The sequence below is a fragment of the Nomia melanderi genome, chromosome 9, assembly GCF_051020985.1.
Source record: "Nomia melanderi isolate GNS246 chromosome 9, iyNomMela1, whole genome shotgun sequence".
NCBI classification, from domain to species: domain Eukaryota; kingdom Metazoa; phylum Arthropoda; class Insecta; order Hymenoptera; family Halictidae; genus Nomia; species Nomia melanderi.
The window spans coordinates 15,779,317-15,794,154 of record NC_135007.1 but is presented as its reverse complement, the minus strand read 5'-3'; the positions used below and the strand labels follow the sequence as shown (position 1 = coordinate 15,794,154).

The window sequence follows — 14,838 nt, the reverse complement described above, 5'->3', positions numbered from 1 at the left end:
TTCGGTTGAAATCCGTTTCCTTGGCGTCTCGCCTGGATTCGCGCGACGGTCGAACGGGAATCGCGATGGAGTTCTCAAATTTACATTGTTCGACAGGTGAGCAGGTGTGTGTCGATTCGGATCGTTCGTTATCGTCTTCGCGCGTGCTCGGAGGAAGTTAAATGGTGCGGTGGTTTTTTTGTCGACGAGATCGCGGAAAGATCTCTGCTCGGTTCAGGCTTTGCCGGAGCGGAAGTTTCACGAATTGCTGGGAGAACATTTTTTGAAGATAAAGCGCTTTTATCCATTTCTCGTTCGTCCGCTGTATTAGTTAAATAACATTCCCCGAGCACACGCGGGTGAGATTGATCGCCTCGTGAATCAAAGATGATAAAAAGAGAAACGAATCGAACGATCCCTTCGCGTAGACGAGCGACATTAACACTAGATTCACGGACGTTTCTATGTTTTATTCTATTGTTTCTAGAAAATTACACCTGTTCATATATATAAATCCCTAAAATTGTAACTTCAAAACTAGAGTATCAAGAATCAAGATCAACTGAAACCGTTACTAAATAATGTTTAAAAAATTCAATATCCGTCAAATTGCCGGGTTCCTTAAATCTAGTGTTAATTACCAATCGAACCGTGCCTCCACCTGTTCTTCCTCGACTCGACGCGGCGACGAGATCGGGGCGAAACGCGTTCATCGATGAACAGAGGTAAAAGAGAAAACACCGAAAAGAGAGGAACGAAAAAATGATGTGTGTGTGTGTAAGGACACTCGCGATATATTACAATTATCCGTCCATACGCTGGCATACACGAGAAAAATCATGTTTCGCTTTATATATATACATATACATATATATTTACATACATATATGTATAAATATATACCTTTGTGCTATAGGTGAACAATTAAAGATTCACGGAAGTCTCATCGACAGTTAATAATACTCTCTCGAGGCAGTCTCTCTTAGTTTCCTCTTTCTCACTCTCTCTCACACTCTCACTCTCTCTCACTCTCTCTCTCTCACTCTCACTCTCATTCTCTCTTTTACATTAACATTCTATCTCACACTCGTGTTATCTTTCAGTTACAAGTTTCACAGTAAAAATAACACCTCGTAAACGTTATAAATACCGTTTCTTTTTTTCTTTTTAGGAGCTATGGCTTGCCGGTTATGTAATTAGTACGATAGGTATACATATAGATGTACGCGCACGGGCCCCAAATATACATCGACGTTACACGAGAGTACATTTACGAGTGTGTACACCCTTTACGCGGCGCGCCCGGAATTTTACATTTTGTTGTGTTCGCCTCGACGACCTGGCGCGCGGTTCATGCACGATTAACACATTGACCGCTGTACAGCTGAATTGCAGTGATGCTCAACGAATTTCACGCGTAAACTCGAAAATGAATTTCCACGGTGAGAACCTAGGGAATCATGGATCTATGAGAGACCTTGACTCTTCGGTTTCTATTGACAATGAAACCTATGGAATTTTGATGATCACCGATTCGACAGTCGAAGCGTCAACGCGCAATCGAATGGATCCCGGTCGCCAGAGCAGAAGATAAAGTCTCTCCGTTCTCGTTTTACAGAGACACGGGAAATCAGCGATCGACGTTCTCCGTAGAAGCACGGGCCAGATCATAGATAAATACAAAAGACGGTCGAGCCTCGGGATAAAAAGTCCTCGAACAGAAGAAACGAGAAGAAGAAGTAGAAGAAAAAAGAAACGAGGAAAGAACCTGTCGCGCGTCGGCTCTGTCGAGCCTCTAAATTACAAAGTAGAATAATATGTGTATACGTGTTACGCTGTACAAATGACTGTTCACACCTGAATCCGTTAAATCTATTTAGTCGACGAAAATTGTGCCCATCTCTGGTCTAAAGTGAACACAAGAAAAACGCAACGGCTAGATCGTCGTTCAATTAATCGAGGAACGTTCCGCGAGCACACACATGCATCCTCTCTCTTCCCCCTGCTGCTCGCAGCGTAGAGAACGCGTGCAACGATCGCGACGCGAGGGAATCGGATCGATCGATGACGATACTTTACACGCTACTTTCGCCGCGTCGCGATCCTTACAGGAATCCTTACAGGAATAAGCGTTTCGAACGAAAGTGACAGGATGAACGATCGAATTCCGTAGGAAACCTCCGACAAGGACGACAAGGACAGCAAGATATTCGTTATCTCCATTCCACGCGAACCTCGAAAGTCTCGTTCATCTATTTAACACTAAAACCAACAGTTCAATTGACTGGCTCGCATCTCCGTTTATATACAAATTACAATCAGCGTTGGCTAATTCGAATGATTCCCCAGAGTCTGCGTCGGTTCGACGAAAGAAATTCAAAGTTCTAACTTATCCGGGAGGTTCCAGTGTTAAATGAAAAATTCAATCGACTGTTCCGTCCAGCGATAACCGGTTGACGTTCATGTACATTGATAAATATTTCTTGCTTTCCTTTGTCCTAGTTATTCATTAGTTTATCGCGCGACGAGAGCGACAAGGTATTCTTTCCCGCCTGGTGTTTATTATTAACGCACTGTTCAGTATAAAACCGAGTTAAAAAATTCCTCGCATCGTCCCGTGAGAACTTGGCTTTCCATGAAAGTGCTGACGAAAATAATTTGCCATCTCGGTTTCGTGCTCCGGAGAATACCTCGGTTAATTGCGATCCTTTATGGAAAGCAAGGAACGCACCGGCGGAAAGAATACGTTCTCGCTCTCGCGATTGGGTTCGGGGAACCACGCGCTCGCTGGCTAAAGGAAACGCGAATGCGCACGACGGTGAACGATACGGGAGATTTACATCATATACAGGGTGTCCAAAACACGGCGTCGTCGGAAAGGAATTGAAATTGCACAGACAGCGGAGAAACTCGACGAGAGTCTCTCGGATTTTCTTTCTTTCTTTCGTTTGTACACGTCGAGATCGTACTCTTTTTTTTATATTTCTGTTTTCCTTCTTTTTTTTTGTTTGTTTGCTTGTTTGTTTGTTTGTTATATTACGTGTAGTGTATAATATCCCCGGGACACGAAAGCATCGTTCGGAATAAACAAGACGCGGGAACTTTACATTTCGAAGTCGAATAAATAAGCAACGTATTATACCTCTGTATGTTTTATAACATTTACATTGACATACTTTGATTGTAAAGATTTGGAGCCTAAACGCTAGTCAAAAAGTGTACGTGTAAAACGAATTTGTTTTTTTTTCTCTATCTCTTTTTTTCTCTTCCTTTCTCTCTCATTCTTTCTTTCGCATACACACACGCATACACACAATACGTATACACAGGCGTTCTCGCATTTTCTCTAGCTCTCTGAATTGCTCTCTTTCAGCGTGGCACATCTCTTGCACAGTTCAGTTTTTTTTTTTTACATACGTAAACATTATGCTACGACGACAGTGTGTTTGTTTCTTGTGTGTACATGAGAGTGTGTCGTGTGTATGTGTGTATGTGTGTGTGCCTAAGTACACGAATTGAACGTAAATCGTCGAAAAATGGAAAAAAGAAACGAAGAAGAAGAAGAATCGGTAAAAACGATATCAAGTGAGGAATCTCGATCCATCCTGGGAGGAACGCACATAAAAACATGAATCTGTGGACGGTCACCCTGTACATATTTGATACATAGTTATATTAATTAAAACGCTCTTCGAAATACTGTAAAATCTCACAAAATACTCTTCTTGTAAAAAGATGCGGCTGAGACTCCTACGGGTCGGGCCAATGCGATTTAAAAGTTTCGAGATTCGGAAGTCGAGGGAAATCAACGATTCGTTCGCGGAAATTACAACGGAGAGATCTTAATTAAAAAACGGCGAATTGGGAGGTGGGGGAGGGGGGGATGATGATGATGATGATTCTGGCGTGAGGTCTGGGCTTTTCCATGGCGGAGAAATGAAATGTACAACAAGAGATTCTGAAAACAAAAGGAACCAGTACAAAAAAAAAACAAAAAAACAAAACGACGAATAACAAGGAAGAAAACGTTCACGAAGAAAGAGAAAAAGAAACGAGCTCAACGAGAAGAGGATCTGTTACACGGAGAAAATTTGCCTAAGTCCTCCAAGGGAACGTTCTTAACGCGTTGACTGCGATCGAGAACAATTACGAGGCAATCGATGCCAAAGAAACGTGTACGATAACTGGTAAACGATTAAATAATAGTGTAAAGTGTGGAGTGCGGTGTTCAAAGATTATAAAATTATTTTTAACTACTAGTGGTCTCCGTTACGAAAGATTGAACCGGTGGACAGACGAAACGTTCAACGTTTTCGTGGCAGTCAACGTGTCGAGCGCCCGAGAATCAGCGGAAAAATTCGAAAGAGACCGCGACGAGTGTGCCGGACTCGAGGAACAGCCGTTACACGGCCAGGGAAAAACGTTCGAGCATTCGTTCGCACTCTTATCAACGAATTGATGCGTAAGAAAAATAAAATTAACGAGGTACTCGGTAAAATTGCACGTGTTTCTCAGCGACCGAACATTTACAACATTAATCATACGTATATATAACGTGCTCCCTCCGCCTCCCCGTCCCCCCTTCTTTCCCGCCGCGTCGACGTTCAGCACACTCTCGTCTGACAAACGGAATATTACTCGAACGACAATTCCATTTACAAAAGGAAAAAAGAAATACGGAAAGTAAAACGTACCGAACAAGAACAAGAAAAGAAACCTGCCCGAGATTTGAATCTTCTCTTTCTCTATTTTTGTCTGTCGTGAAACGATCGTTACAAGATAGTGGTAGTAATAGTGGTGGTAGTAGTAGTAGTAGTAGTAGTAGTAGTAATAGTAGTAGTAGTAGTAGTAGTAGTAGTAGTAGTAGTAGTAATAGTAGTAGTAGTAGTAGTAGTAGTAGTAGTAGTAGTAGTAGTAGTAGTAGTAGTAGTAGTAGTAGTAGTAGTAGTAGTAGTGGTAGTAGTAGTAGTAGTAGTAGTAGTAGTAGTAGTAGTAGTAGTAGTAGTAGTAGTAGTAGTAGTAGTAGTAGTAGTAGTGTAGTAGTAGTAGTAATAGTAGTAGTAGTAGTAGTAGTAGTAGTAGTAGTAGTAGTAGTAGTAGTAGTAGTAGTGTAGTAGTAGTAGTAGTAGTAGTAGTAGGTAGTAGTAGTAGTAGTAGTAGTTGTAGTAGTTGTAGTTGTAGTAGAATGCGCGAAGGGGCATGTAAGATTTGCTTGTACACCGAAATGACGTTAGTTAAAGCGATGTTGTTGTTGTTGTTGTATTTTTTTTCTTTCTGTGCAAAAAAGAGACGCTGTTCTCCGTTGCGAGACAGATATTAACCCCCCCGTAACCCCCGGAGACCTGGCTACGTATCAACGTTCTCTGTATCTCCTCGGAATCGCACCGATTCCAGATCGAGGCAGAATTCAAGATCGACAGGCAGTCATCAAATTCATCGATCGTATTCGGACGCGCGTTCCCTCCGCGCGCGGATCCTTCGACGCCGTCTCTCTTTCTCTCTCTCTCCTTCTCTTTCTCTCTTTTTCTCTCTCTCTCTCTCGCTCTCTCTCGCTCTCTCTCTCTTTCGCTCTCTTCTCATTCTCTCCCGTCCTCTCCCACATTCTGTTCTCATTCGAATTTCTCTTCCTTATCCCGGCGTTTTACGAAAAATTGTCCGCGGCGGTGCGTCTGACCGGTGCGACGCGCGCGTTCTCAGATCATCCATCGCACGACTAGCTCGGCTCGCGTGATCGGCTGCGCGAGGCTGGCTGTTATAGTGACTCTGATGCGAACGAGTGACAGGACACGTCGGCAGGAACGAAGTCACAAGAGCTCGTACTGGCGCAAGTGCATCCGCTGGATGATGTCCCGGCAATCGTTGAATACCCGCTTGATGTTCTCCGTGTCGACGGCGCATGTGAAGTGCGGATAACAATAGTGCTTGCCGTCCCCGCTCGCCGTGCTTATACGCTGCAAAGTATTGTGGATTCGAGTTAGAGTGGTTTGCGTTTAGTAGCAAGCTATAGTCGCGATACGGATAGCAACGCACTACTTTGTTAACGTGTTTTCCTTTCATTCTAAGCTAATCTTAGGAGTTAGAGTGGCTCGAAGTTGAGACGTTGCAATGCGAACATTTTCAAATTGAAACACTTCAATTTCCGGAGATTTTGAAATTGAAGCACTTCGCGTTCCGGAGATCTTGGAATAAAAATTGTACGTTGCAGAGATTTTCAAATTGAAACACTTCGCGTTCTGGAGATCTTGGAATAAAAATTGTAAGTTACAGAGATTTTGAAACTGAAAAATTGTAAGTTACAGAGATTTTGAAATTGAAAAATTGTACGTTCCCGAGATCTTGGAATTGAAAAATTGCACCTTACAAAAATTTCGAAATTCAAAGATTTCACGCACCAATTTCGCAGTGCATTCTCAATTAACCGATTGCATCGGCCTACTTTCCAATCAAGTCTCTCCACTGGCCCCCGAAAAAGGGGCTTACAGTTCCTCGACGGAAATTTCGACTGTGCTCCGGTAAAGTAATTAAGCCGGAAGTTACAGGGCCCAGAGCAGCTAATCGAATCTCCGCGTTAGTGCTTTGAAATTTCGATTCTTGCACGGCGGCGAACAACGTTCCGCCGGCCGCCGTGTCGCTTACCAGAAACTCGTCCCTAATGAAGTACTTGGCCCTTATAACTTCAGGAGGTTCCGAGGTGTCCGCCACCACGCCGGGCTCGACCGGCGTCTGGTATCGCGCGAACTCCGGGAAATAGTCCTCCAGTTTGTGCTTGCCTGCTTTTACCTTTTCCGCTAATAGATCCTGTTTATTTAAAAATAAGATTACGGAAATTGTGCGGAGCCACCTGGAAAGAGAAAGCAGAAACACGTTGGTTAGACGTTTATCTGAGTTTGTGCTGTTTCGATGATGTCGCGACGAGTGTATGGTACCGTACCGATTGTTCCAAATGCTTTTGAAGAGATCGAGACTCTCTCTGAGTCGGAGCTTCGTCGGATCCTCCCTGAGTACCATGTTGTAACTACTGCACGCCGTTACGAATATGATTGCCGTTACGTCGTTGAAGCACTGTATCCACTTTCTCCTCTCGTCCCTCTGGCCACCGACGTCGAACATGCTGCAATTATCAATCCCAATGATTTCTCCGGCGATCGTTCGTTTACGAATGCCGCTGCTCGCGATAACATCGGCCGACGGACACGGTTTACCCTGGAAAGGCTGCTGTTCGTCGCGTTATGTAATACTTTGACTCTGATATGCTACTGAGGAATGAAGAAAATTATCTTTGCCGAACGAAGCATTGATCTTTCATCGATTTGATAGATATCCTTAACTCTCTGCGCTCGACAGGTGACTCTCAGTTTACCGCTAGATTCGATATAGCAAAAGTCTTACATTATAACCCTTTGCACTCGGAAGTTTTCCATTAGAAATATTTTAACATTTTCTGATGAGATAAAATCGATATTTTGTGAAACTAAGTCGACGAGAAATCACACGTACGTTGAGGAACAAAGCTATTTTATTTCAATATTTCACAAATTGATGTATTATACAAAGTATAATATTAAATATCAAATTTTGTAGTTTCACTGTATGAAATTTATACAAAGTATAATATTAAATATCAAATTTTATAGTTTTAGTGTATGAAATCAGATGGTGAGTGAGACTAACTCTCGAGTGCAAAGGGATAATATTATAATCTATATGCTACATCGATTGAAGTATTCAAATCAAATATCTTTGTTCCCAAATTTACGTAATTTTCACATTAGCTTATTTCAGAGTATCGTACATCTCACTGAAAAATCTTGAATATTTCTACAAAACTTTCGACTGCAAAGGGTTAATCAACTTATCAAGGGCAAATCAACTTATCCCACGATCCTTCAACCCTTCACCAAGGAACATCTTCGAAATCGCTTCTCGGAAACACTTCGAATACTTTATAATCTCGATCCAACAGCCGTATCTACCCTTCCCAAGACGCACCCCGACAGTCCCAAGCAACCGATGCAATTCAACCCCTACATACCCGCGAGACGTACACCAATGAAATCAGAAAAAAAACATCGATTCTGCAGTATAATTTCCCAATCAAAGTTTACGCCGCGGCCTTTCCAGGTATAAAAATACAGGATCCTCCGGACGGACTCGACTGCTCGGCGCGAGTCTCCCGGCGGGGTAAAAAAAATCGTGCGGGCCCGTTCACCCGCGGTCCGACCCTCCGGCGATCCGGTTAGGGGGTGGGACGGCGACGGGGATGCAGAGTGCTAGAATCGATTCGATAATTTCTACGGGGCCGCCGGCAGAGAGGACGCTTCCCCCGCGAGGAGGCAATGTGGAGCGGAGAATCCTCCGAGGTCCGTCGAGCGGACGGGAAAAAAAAAGGGGGAAATATAATAAAGTTGCGGAGGCGTTAACGCGGCTAACGGATTTCGCTGCGCACGGCCGTGTACCACGTAAGTCGCCGTTCTGTAATACACACACACCGCGCGAGGGAGATAGACAGATAGATAGAGAGAGAACGAGAGAGAGAGAAAGAGAGTGAGGAGGGAGAAGGAGGGATGGAGACGCGCGTCGCTGGTTCGCGTTATATTTACCGTCGGCCGATGTTACTGTAATACGTCGGCTATATATAGTTAGACGACGCTGGAAAGCGAGATGCGGCGAGGTATCGGGACGGGACTTACTGAAAGTTTACTTTGTCGACTTGAAACCGCGTCTCGAAGATACCGGACGTGAGGACGCGACACCTTAGGATGTCCTGGAACAAGCAGAACGAATTAACGGGTCGTGGACGGTCCGGGGGACGCTCGGAGCCGATGGCTTCGAGTCTTCGTGGTCTCGAGTTGTCTTCTCAGCGTCGGGTTACTGGATTCTAGTCCGACGGTTCCTCTGAATTCGCGAAACATTCGGGAATGGAGGAATGAGATCGAGGAACCGGCATCGTTATAGAGAGATTGATCGGTTTCATCTGCGAATTGAGTGGTTCGACGAGTAACATTGTATTTGCATCGTGTAATAGCGCATGATTGTTAATGAAGATCGGAGTACAATGAATATTTAAGCGTCGAGTGTCTCGAGACCACGAAGGGTTCAGTCTCAAGCGTCCGACGAGTAGAAGTCTCGCTCACCTGTTCCGTGGGGGTGTAATCCGGTTGCTTAACAATGGCTACCTTATCTAGAAAACTGAAACAAGAGAAAGGCAGGATGACATCGGAGCTTCCGCAGAGGGCGTTACAGTATTCTAATCTAATTAACAATCGCGCTCGCCGGGGTAACGAGCCGGCCGGCGGTCCAAGACGAAACCGGTTTCCGATCGACGGCCTCGGTACCAGCGATGACGATCGTTCGCCGACCGCATCGTTATCGCCTGGGACCGCTTCGCGCGTTCACCGGCTCGTCTTCGTTCTGTGGACGCGTGCGTCGAATTCCGGTAGCCGCCTCCCCCGCGATAGAATCCACCCCGAACAGCGAGTTCGCGTTGCGATCGAATGTAACGGGACGGATCGTCTGAGGTTCCTATTATTCGTCGGAAGGGGATGAACCGAAAAGCGTAATCATTAAAATAGACGCTGCGCCTCGAGGAATCGAATTGAACCGGGAGTCGGCGGCCGTAATAGGGGGTTGAAATTTAATCGCTCCCGATCCCTCGGGAGAACCGTTCCGTTCCGAGGATTCGGGAGCAGGAAGCTGCCGCAGGATCTCGAGAGGTGGCTGCCGTCGGAGCCGTGTACCGATAACGCGCGCGGATGGAAAGCGGAAGTGGCTGCCGGCGAAGGGTGGGCCGCAACCGAGGGGACGAGGAAGAGAGGAGAACCTCTCCTTTCCTCTCGTCCTCGCTCGCGACCCCTTTGATCCCACTTGTTCGTTCCTCGGCCCTTTCGCTCCTTTCGCCAGCCGCTTTTTTTCAGCCCCTTTGGATTCTCTTTCTGTTTCGTCTTCTGCTTCCTCTTCCTTTCCGTCGTCGGCTCTTTCTCTTTCGACGTCTCGCGTTTCTTCCTCTCTTTAATGTTCTCTCTGTCTCTTTCCTCTTCTAGTCTCTAACTCGTTTCTTCTTTCACAAACCTACCCTCTCTCTCTCTTTCTCTCTCTATCAGCATCCTCTCTCCTTTTGGTCGACTTCTCGCGTTTCTTTCTCTATTTAATATTCTCTCTATTTCCTTCTTTCCTCTTCTGGCACCTCTAACTTGTTCCTTCTTTCACAAATCTACCCTCTCTCTCTTTCTCTCCCTCTCTACCAGCACCCTCTATCTCTCTCTTTCTCCCTATCAGCATCCTCTCTCCTTCTGGTCGACATCTCGTGTTTCTTCCTCTTTCGCGTTCTCTCTGCCTCTTTCCTCTCCTAGCATCTCTACCTCGTTCCTTCTTTCACAAACCTACCCTCTCTCTCTCCCTCTCTACCAGCACCCTCTGTCTCTCTCTTTCTCTCTACCAGCATCCTCGTCTCTTTATGTTTCGACATCTCTCTCTCTTCCTCCCTTTCGCATTCTCTCTCCCTCTGATCGACATCTCGCGTTTTCCTCTTTCGTGTTCCCTATTTCCCTCTTTCCTCTTCTAGCATCTCTAACTCGTTCCTTCTTTCACAAACCTACACCCCCTCTCTCTCTCTCTCTAGCAGCGTCCTCCTCTACCCCCCGGTCGACAGCTTCTCCACCGCTCTCCGTCTCTCGGCGAGAAAGACCCTCCCCGGCCGGTGTCTAGGGTGGATAGAGGCGCACCAAGAGGGAAAATCGATCCTCGCCGGTGTCCTATCCTAACCCCAACTCTCGCCCTCTCGGCCTCGCCGGGTATGCCTCTCTCCGGCACCCAGTTTCCAATCCGGGTCATGGGTCACTGCCACCGTTGCCTCGCCATCAATCGTACGTGCAGACGGTTAACGGTGTGCACGTATGCACGACGCCCCCGGACGCCGGCGGAGAGGGGGGGACGGCCGTGTTGTGTGTAGGTGCGAGCCGACCAGAGGGGCCCCGCAGGGGTGGGTCGACGGGTCGCTCGGGTCGGACGGGTCTCTCCGCTTTGACACCGGCGTGCAGCCAGGCCTTCTACAGCCGGTTGACGGTGATAATATATTTACCGACACGAGGACTGCGGACGGTTGTCCAACAGCCGGCAGTTCACTCTCTTTTCCTTGTTCTTCTTGCTCCTTTTTGGGAGGTAAGGTCGCGGGGTCACTCCGTGGAGCAACGTAGGCCCGATCGTCTCGTTTTCCGATGGTAATTTGTTATTCGTTTCTACTCGAGCTAGCTTCTTCTTCTTTCAGTAATCCATTATTCTTCTCGTTAACCCTCTATGGGCCGAATTTTTCATGATTATAATAAAATTTTCCATTCTACTCGAAGTAGAGATTTCATTTGGAGATGAAAATAGTTTGCTTTGATCAGTGTGTAATGAACATTGGTTGTAAAATTGGTCTAGAAATCTTCGTCACGAGTCTTACTCGTCATTAACCCTCCATGGGCCGAATTTTTCATGATTATAAAAATCCATGCAGTACAAAATTAATAAATATCCACATATGAATACGAATTAATAATTTATTCAGCAGTTCCAATAATTTCATCAGACGAATATATTTTGTATTTCAAGTTACGCTGACAAACTTTCAACCCTGAGCGTGTGAAAGTTTCAGTTAACCGATTACTTAATTTTATTCACCATTTCGAGTAAAATGAAATAAATCAACAAGATGCCAATATACTGATATACGACTTCAAAGTTACATGGGCCTACAGGGTTAATTTATTCGGAAGTTACTACGAAGAGTCGCGAGAGTTAATAAATGAAGAACGAGCTTCAGTTTCATTGAACACTCATTAACGAATTAGGGTATGCGAGATTCCTATTATGTTTCTCAATGTTTCACTCGAGCCTTCTTTTTAAATTGTATACCGTAATTACTTTGAGTCCCGATGAAAAAACGTTCCGGCACGAGGACAGTTTTAAAGGCACAGCTCCTCCTTTTGCGAGTTCGAGCTAGTTAGGGCACCGCGATCGCCTTTGCCAGCTCAAAAATGTTCAAAGCTGCTCCGAAAGAGAAACTAATTTGTAAGGGAGCTGCTTTCCACGGCACTGGCCGAGGTATCGCTTTCCTGCTTTCGCGATACCCTTTGTTGACCGCCGGAACCAACCCTCTATGATCCCGCTGGGTTTATTAGCCGGCTATATCATTACTAGACTGCAGATTTTTATACGCGCGTGTGGATTTTTCTAGCTAATTTCGCTGGGAGGAAACTTCAACATAATCCTCGCTATTGAACGTTTCGCGACATTCATTTTCCAACCCTTCGCCTCGGGGGCTTTCTTTAACACGTGTAGCTTCAAAACCAAAGCGTTGATCGACTTGAACTATTACTAAATAATGTTTAACTCAATATCCGTCAGATTGACGGGTTCCGTGAACCTAGTGTTAAAGCATCGCTTTAACGAATTCCAGTTAAGGGATGAAATTATGTAGATATTTATTCTATATCTATCTGCACGATCGGTCGATATAATTTTCTTTAAATCGAGAAACTCATGTTGAACCTACGAATATTCCTGCACGTGGAATTCAATGTAAAAGCTCCGCCGCGCGTCGAACTCGCCATTGTAATCCGACAACACAACATTTCTCCCAATTTAATCTTCGAATCCCCGAAATAACGTTATCCTCGAACTAACGCGACTCCGAAAATACTTCTATTCACTAAACTCGATTTAAAAGCTCGGTCACGTGTCCAACTTCCCGGCACACACCGGGGAGTTAATATTCGGCTCACACGTATCTCGTGAACGCCTAAAATTCAATTCTATTCTTGTCCCTAATTATACTCGTCTAATTCTGAAATTACACAATCCTCCATCGAAGAATCATAACACCGATTCGAATGATGTGAAGGAGACTTTTCAGAAACTCCAAAAACTCTGAAATTTACGTTCGGATCACTAACATGTCAAAATCGATATTACAGGGTATCAACTTAGTCTTTGATCAATTTATTCCAAAATCCTAACACTTTAGGAACAATAGAATAAATGTCCGTAAATCTAGTGTTAAGGACGCATGTCGTCAATTTGACGATTTTTAGACTATCGCTTAATTACTATCTTACAATCTAACATTTTAGATACTATAACACAAATCCAAAGTAAAATTACAGCATCGAATTTCTTATTCTTTTTCGTAAGTTGCAAACTTCGGTTTGATTTGTTCAAAAATCTATGAATACGATTACCGAGGCTCGCGTTTTTAGTAGCTGAAATTTAGGCGTGCAATGCGTTAATTATTCAAATAAACAAGCTCAGCAGTTCCATTCTTTCTGAAGTTCGAGTTTTCTATTTATTCAGCTTCTTCTGCTGAAAGTTTAGTATACTCTGCGAGTCTTCGTTCGCAAAGAGTTATATCTAATAATATTTATTATTCTTTCGAATATTTATTAGAAACTCTATTCAAAGTCCCTCTACGCATTCATTGCCACATTTTATCTCCCGAAAACAAAGGTAGCCCGTACAACGCTCGACTACCAAATTCTCATTAGAAGTACGATATCGCAGAGCAAACGAGGTTCAGCTTTGTACACGTACACGTACACGCGCAATCAATCTCGCAGGAACTGGCAGTAAGGAAGCCGAGATTGGCTGCTCGAGTAAATTTGAGAAACCGCGGATCGGCGTGATTGATTTTCGGTCGAAGTTGGGACCCCGACGAGGCACACGAGCGCGAGATCAGCGTCGCGGAGAGACCGTGCGTCCGGTGTGCGTGTGTAGGCTCGTGAGAAGGTAGGTCATGAAATTGGCGCGCTCAGACGGGAATGAGGTTATCGACCTCCGGAGAATTGAAAGAGGAAGGAGGTCGTGACCCAGTGGCGACAGCAGAACGATTTTCTCGTTATCGCGGCATGTAACTCCGCCGACCTTGGGGTCGGCTGTGACAATGTTATTTCTAACGATACGCGGCGCGGGCTCGGCTGCTGATGGCCAGGTGTCGTGCACGGTGGGGCTGTTAATCGACGGTTGGGCTTGATTTTCAGTTCGCGTAGTCGTTAGTCGCTGGGAAATTGGGAGTCTTTCGGTGGCTAGGGAAGTTTCTTTGTTGGCGATGATCGGGGGAGACGGGGTGGATTTTTGGTTGAAGGAGGAGGTGAATGTTTGATGTTTGAAGTTTGAGAACTTGGAAATGGAAAATGGGAAGTGGGAGGTGAGTAGATGAATGGTGTTTGATGTTTGAAGTTTGAGAATTTGGAAATGGGAAATTAATAGATGAATGGGATTTGATGTTTGAAGTTTGAGAACTTGGAAATGGAAAATGGGAAATGGGAGGTGAGTAGATGAATGGTGTTTGATGTTTGAAGTTTGAGAATTTGGAAATGGGAAATTAATAGATGAATGGGATTTGATGTTTGTAGTTTGAGAATTTGCAAATGAGAAATGAACAGGTGAATAGTATTTGATGTTTGATGTTTGAGAATTTGGAAATAGGAAATGAGTAGATGAATAGTATTCGAAGTTTGAGAATTTAGAAATGGAAAATGAGTAGATGAATGGTATTTGAAGTTTGAGAATTTGGAAATGGGAGATGAATAGATGAATGGTATTTGAAGTTTGAGAATTTGGAAATGGAAAATGAGTAAATGAATGGTATTTGAAGTTTGAGAATTTAAAAATGGCAAATTTGAAGTTTAACGATCTAAAACATAACAACTTTCATTTCCTTGTGAGTGCTCTTACAAGCAATCGAAGAAACAAGTTCGCAATGTAGAAGAACTACAGCACAGAGAAACAATGAATCAATCCTACAAATTTCTAAGATGCCAAACACATTCACCATCATCCAATTCCCAAGTCCACCGGAAAAATGATTATTATTATCACAGAAGC

General features: G+C 44.5%; 1 protein-coding gene across 2 annotated transcripts in view; it reads right to left on the bottom strand.

Moving 5' to 3' along the window:
* Nucleotides 1–5,783: 5,783 nt before the first annotated feature.
* Nucleotides 5,784–14,838, bottom strand: part of Galphas (G protein alpha s subunit) — a 41,478-nt gene continuing 32,423 nt past the window's right edge. The window contains exons 6-10 of one of the 2 annotated variants that reach the window (XM_076370586.1): nt 9,114–9,168; nt 8,670–8,743; nt 6,911–7,090; nt 6,616–6,820; nt 5,784–5,930 (exon numbers count right to left, since the gene is read on the bottom strand). In XM_076370586.1, coding sequence (XP_076226701.1) covers nt 5,784–5,930; nt 6,616–6,820; nt 6,911–7,090; nt 8,670–8,743; nt 9,114–9,168 — 661 coding nt within the window. The remainder of the gene's footprint in view (nt 5,931–6,615; nt 6,821–6,910; nt 7,091–8,669; nt 8,744–9,113; nt 9,169–14,838) is intronic. The other variant, XM_076370587.1, reaches the window with a different exon arrangement.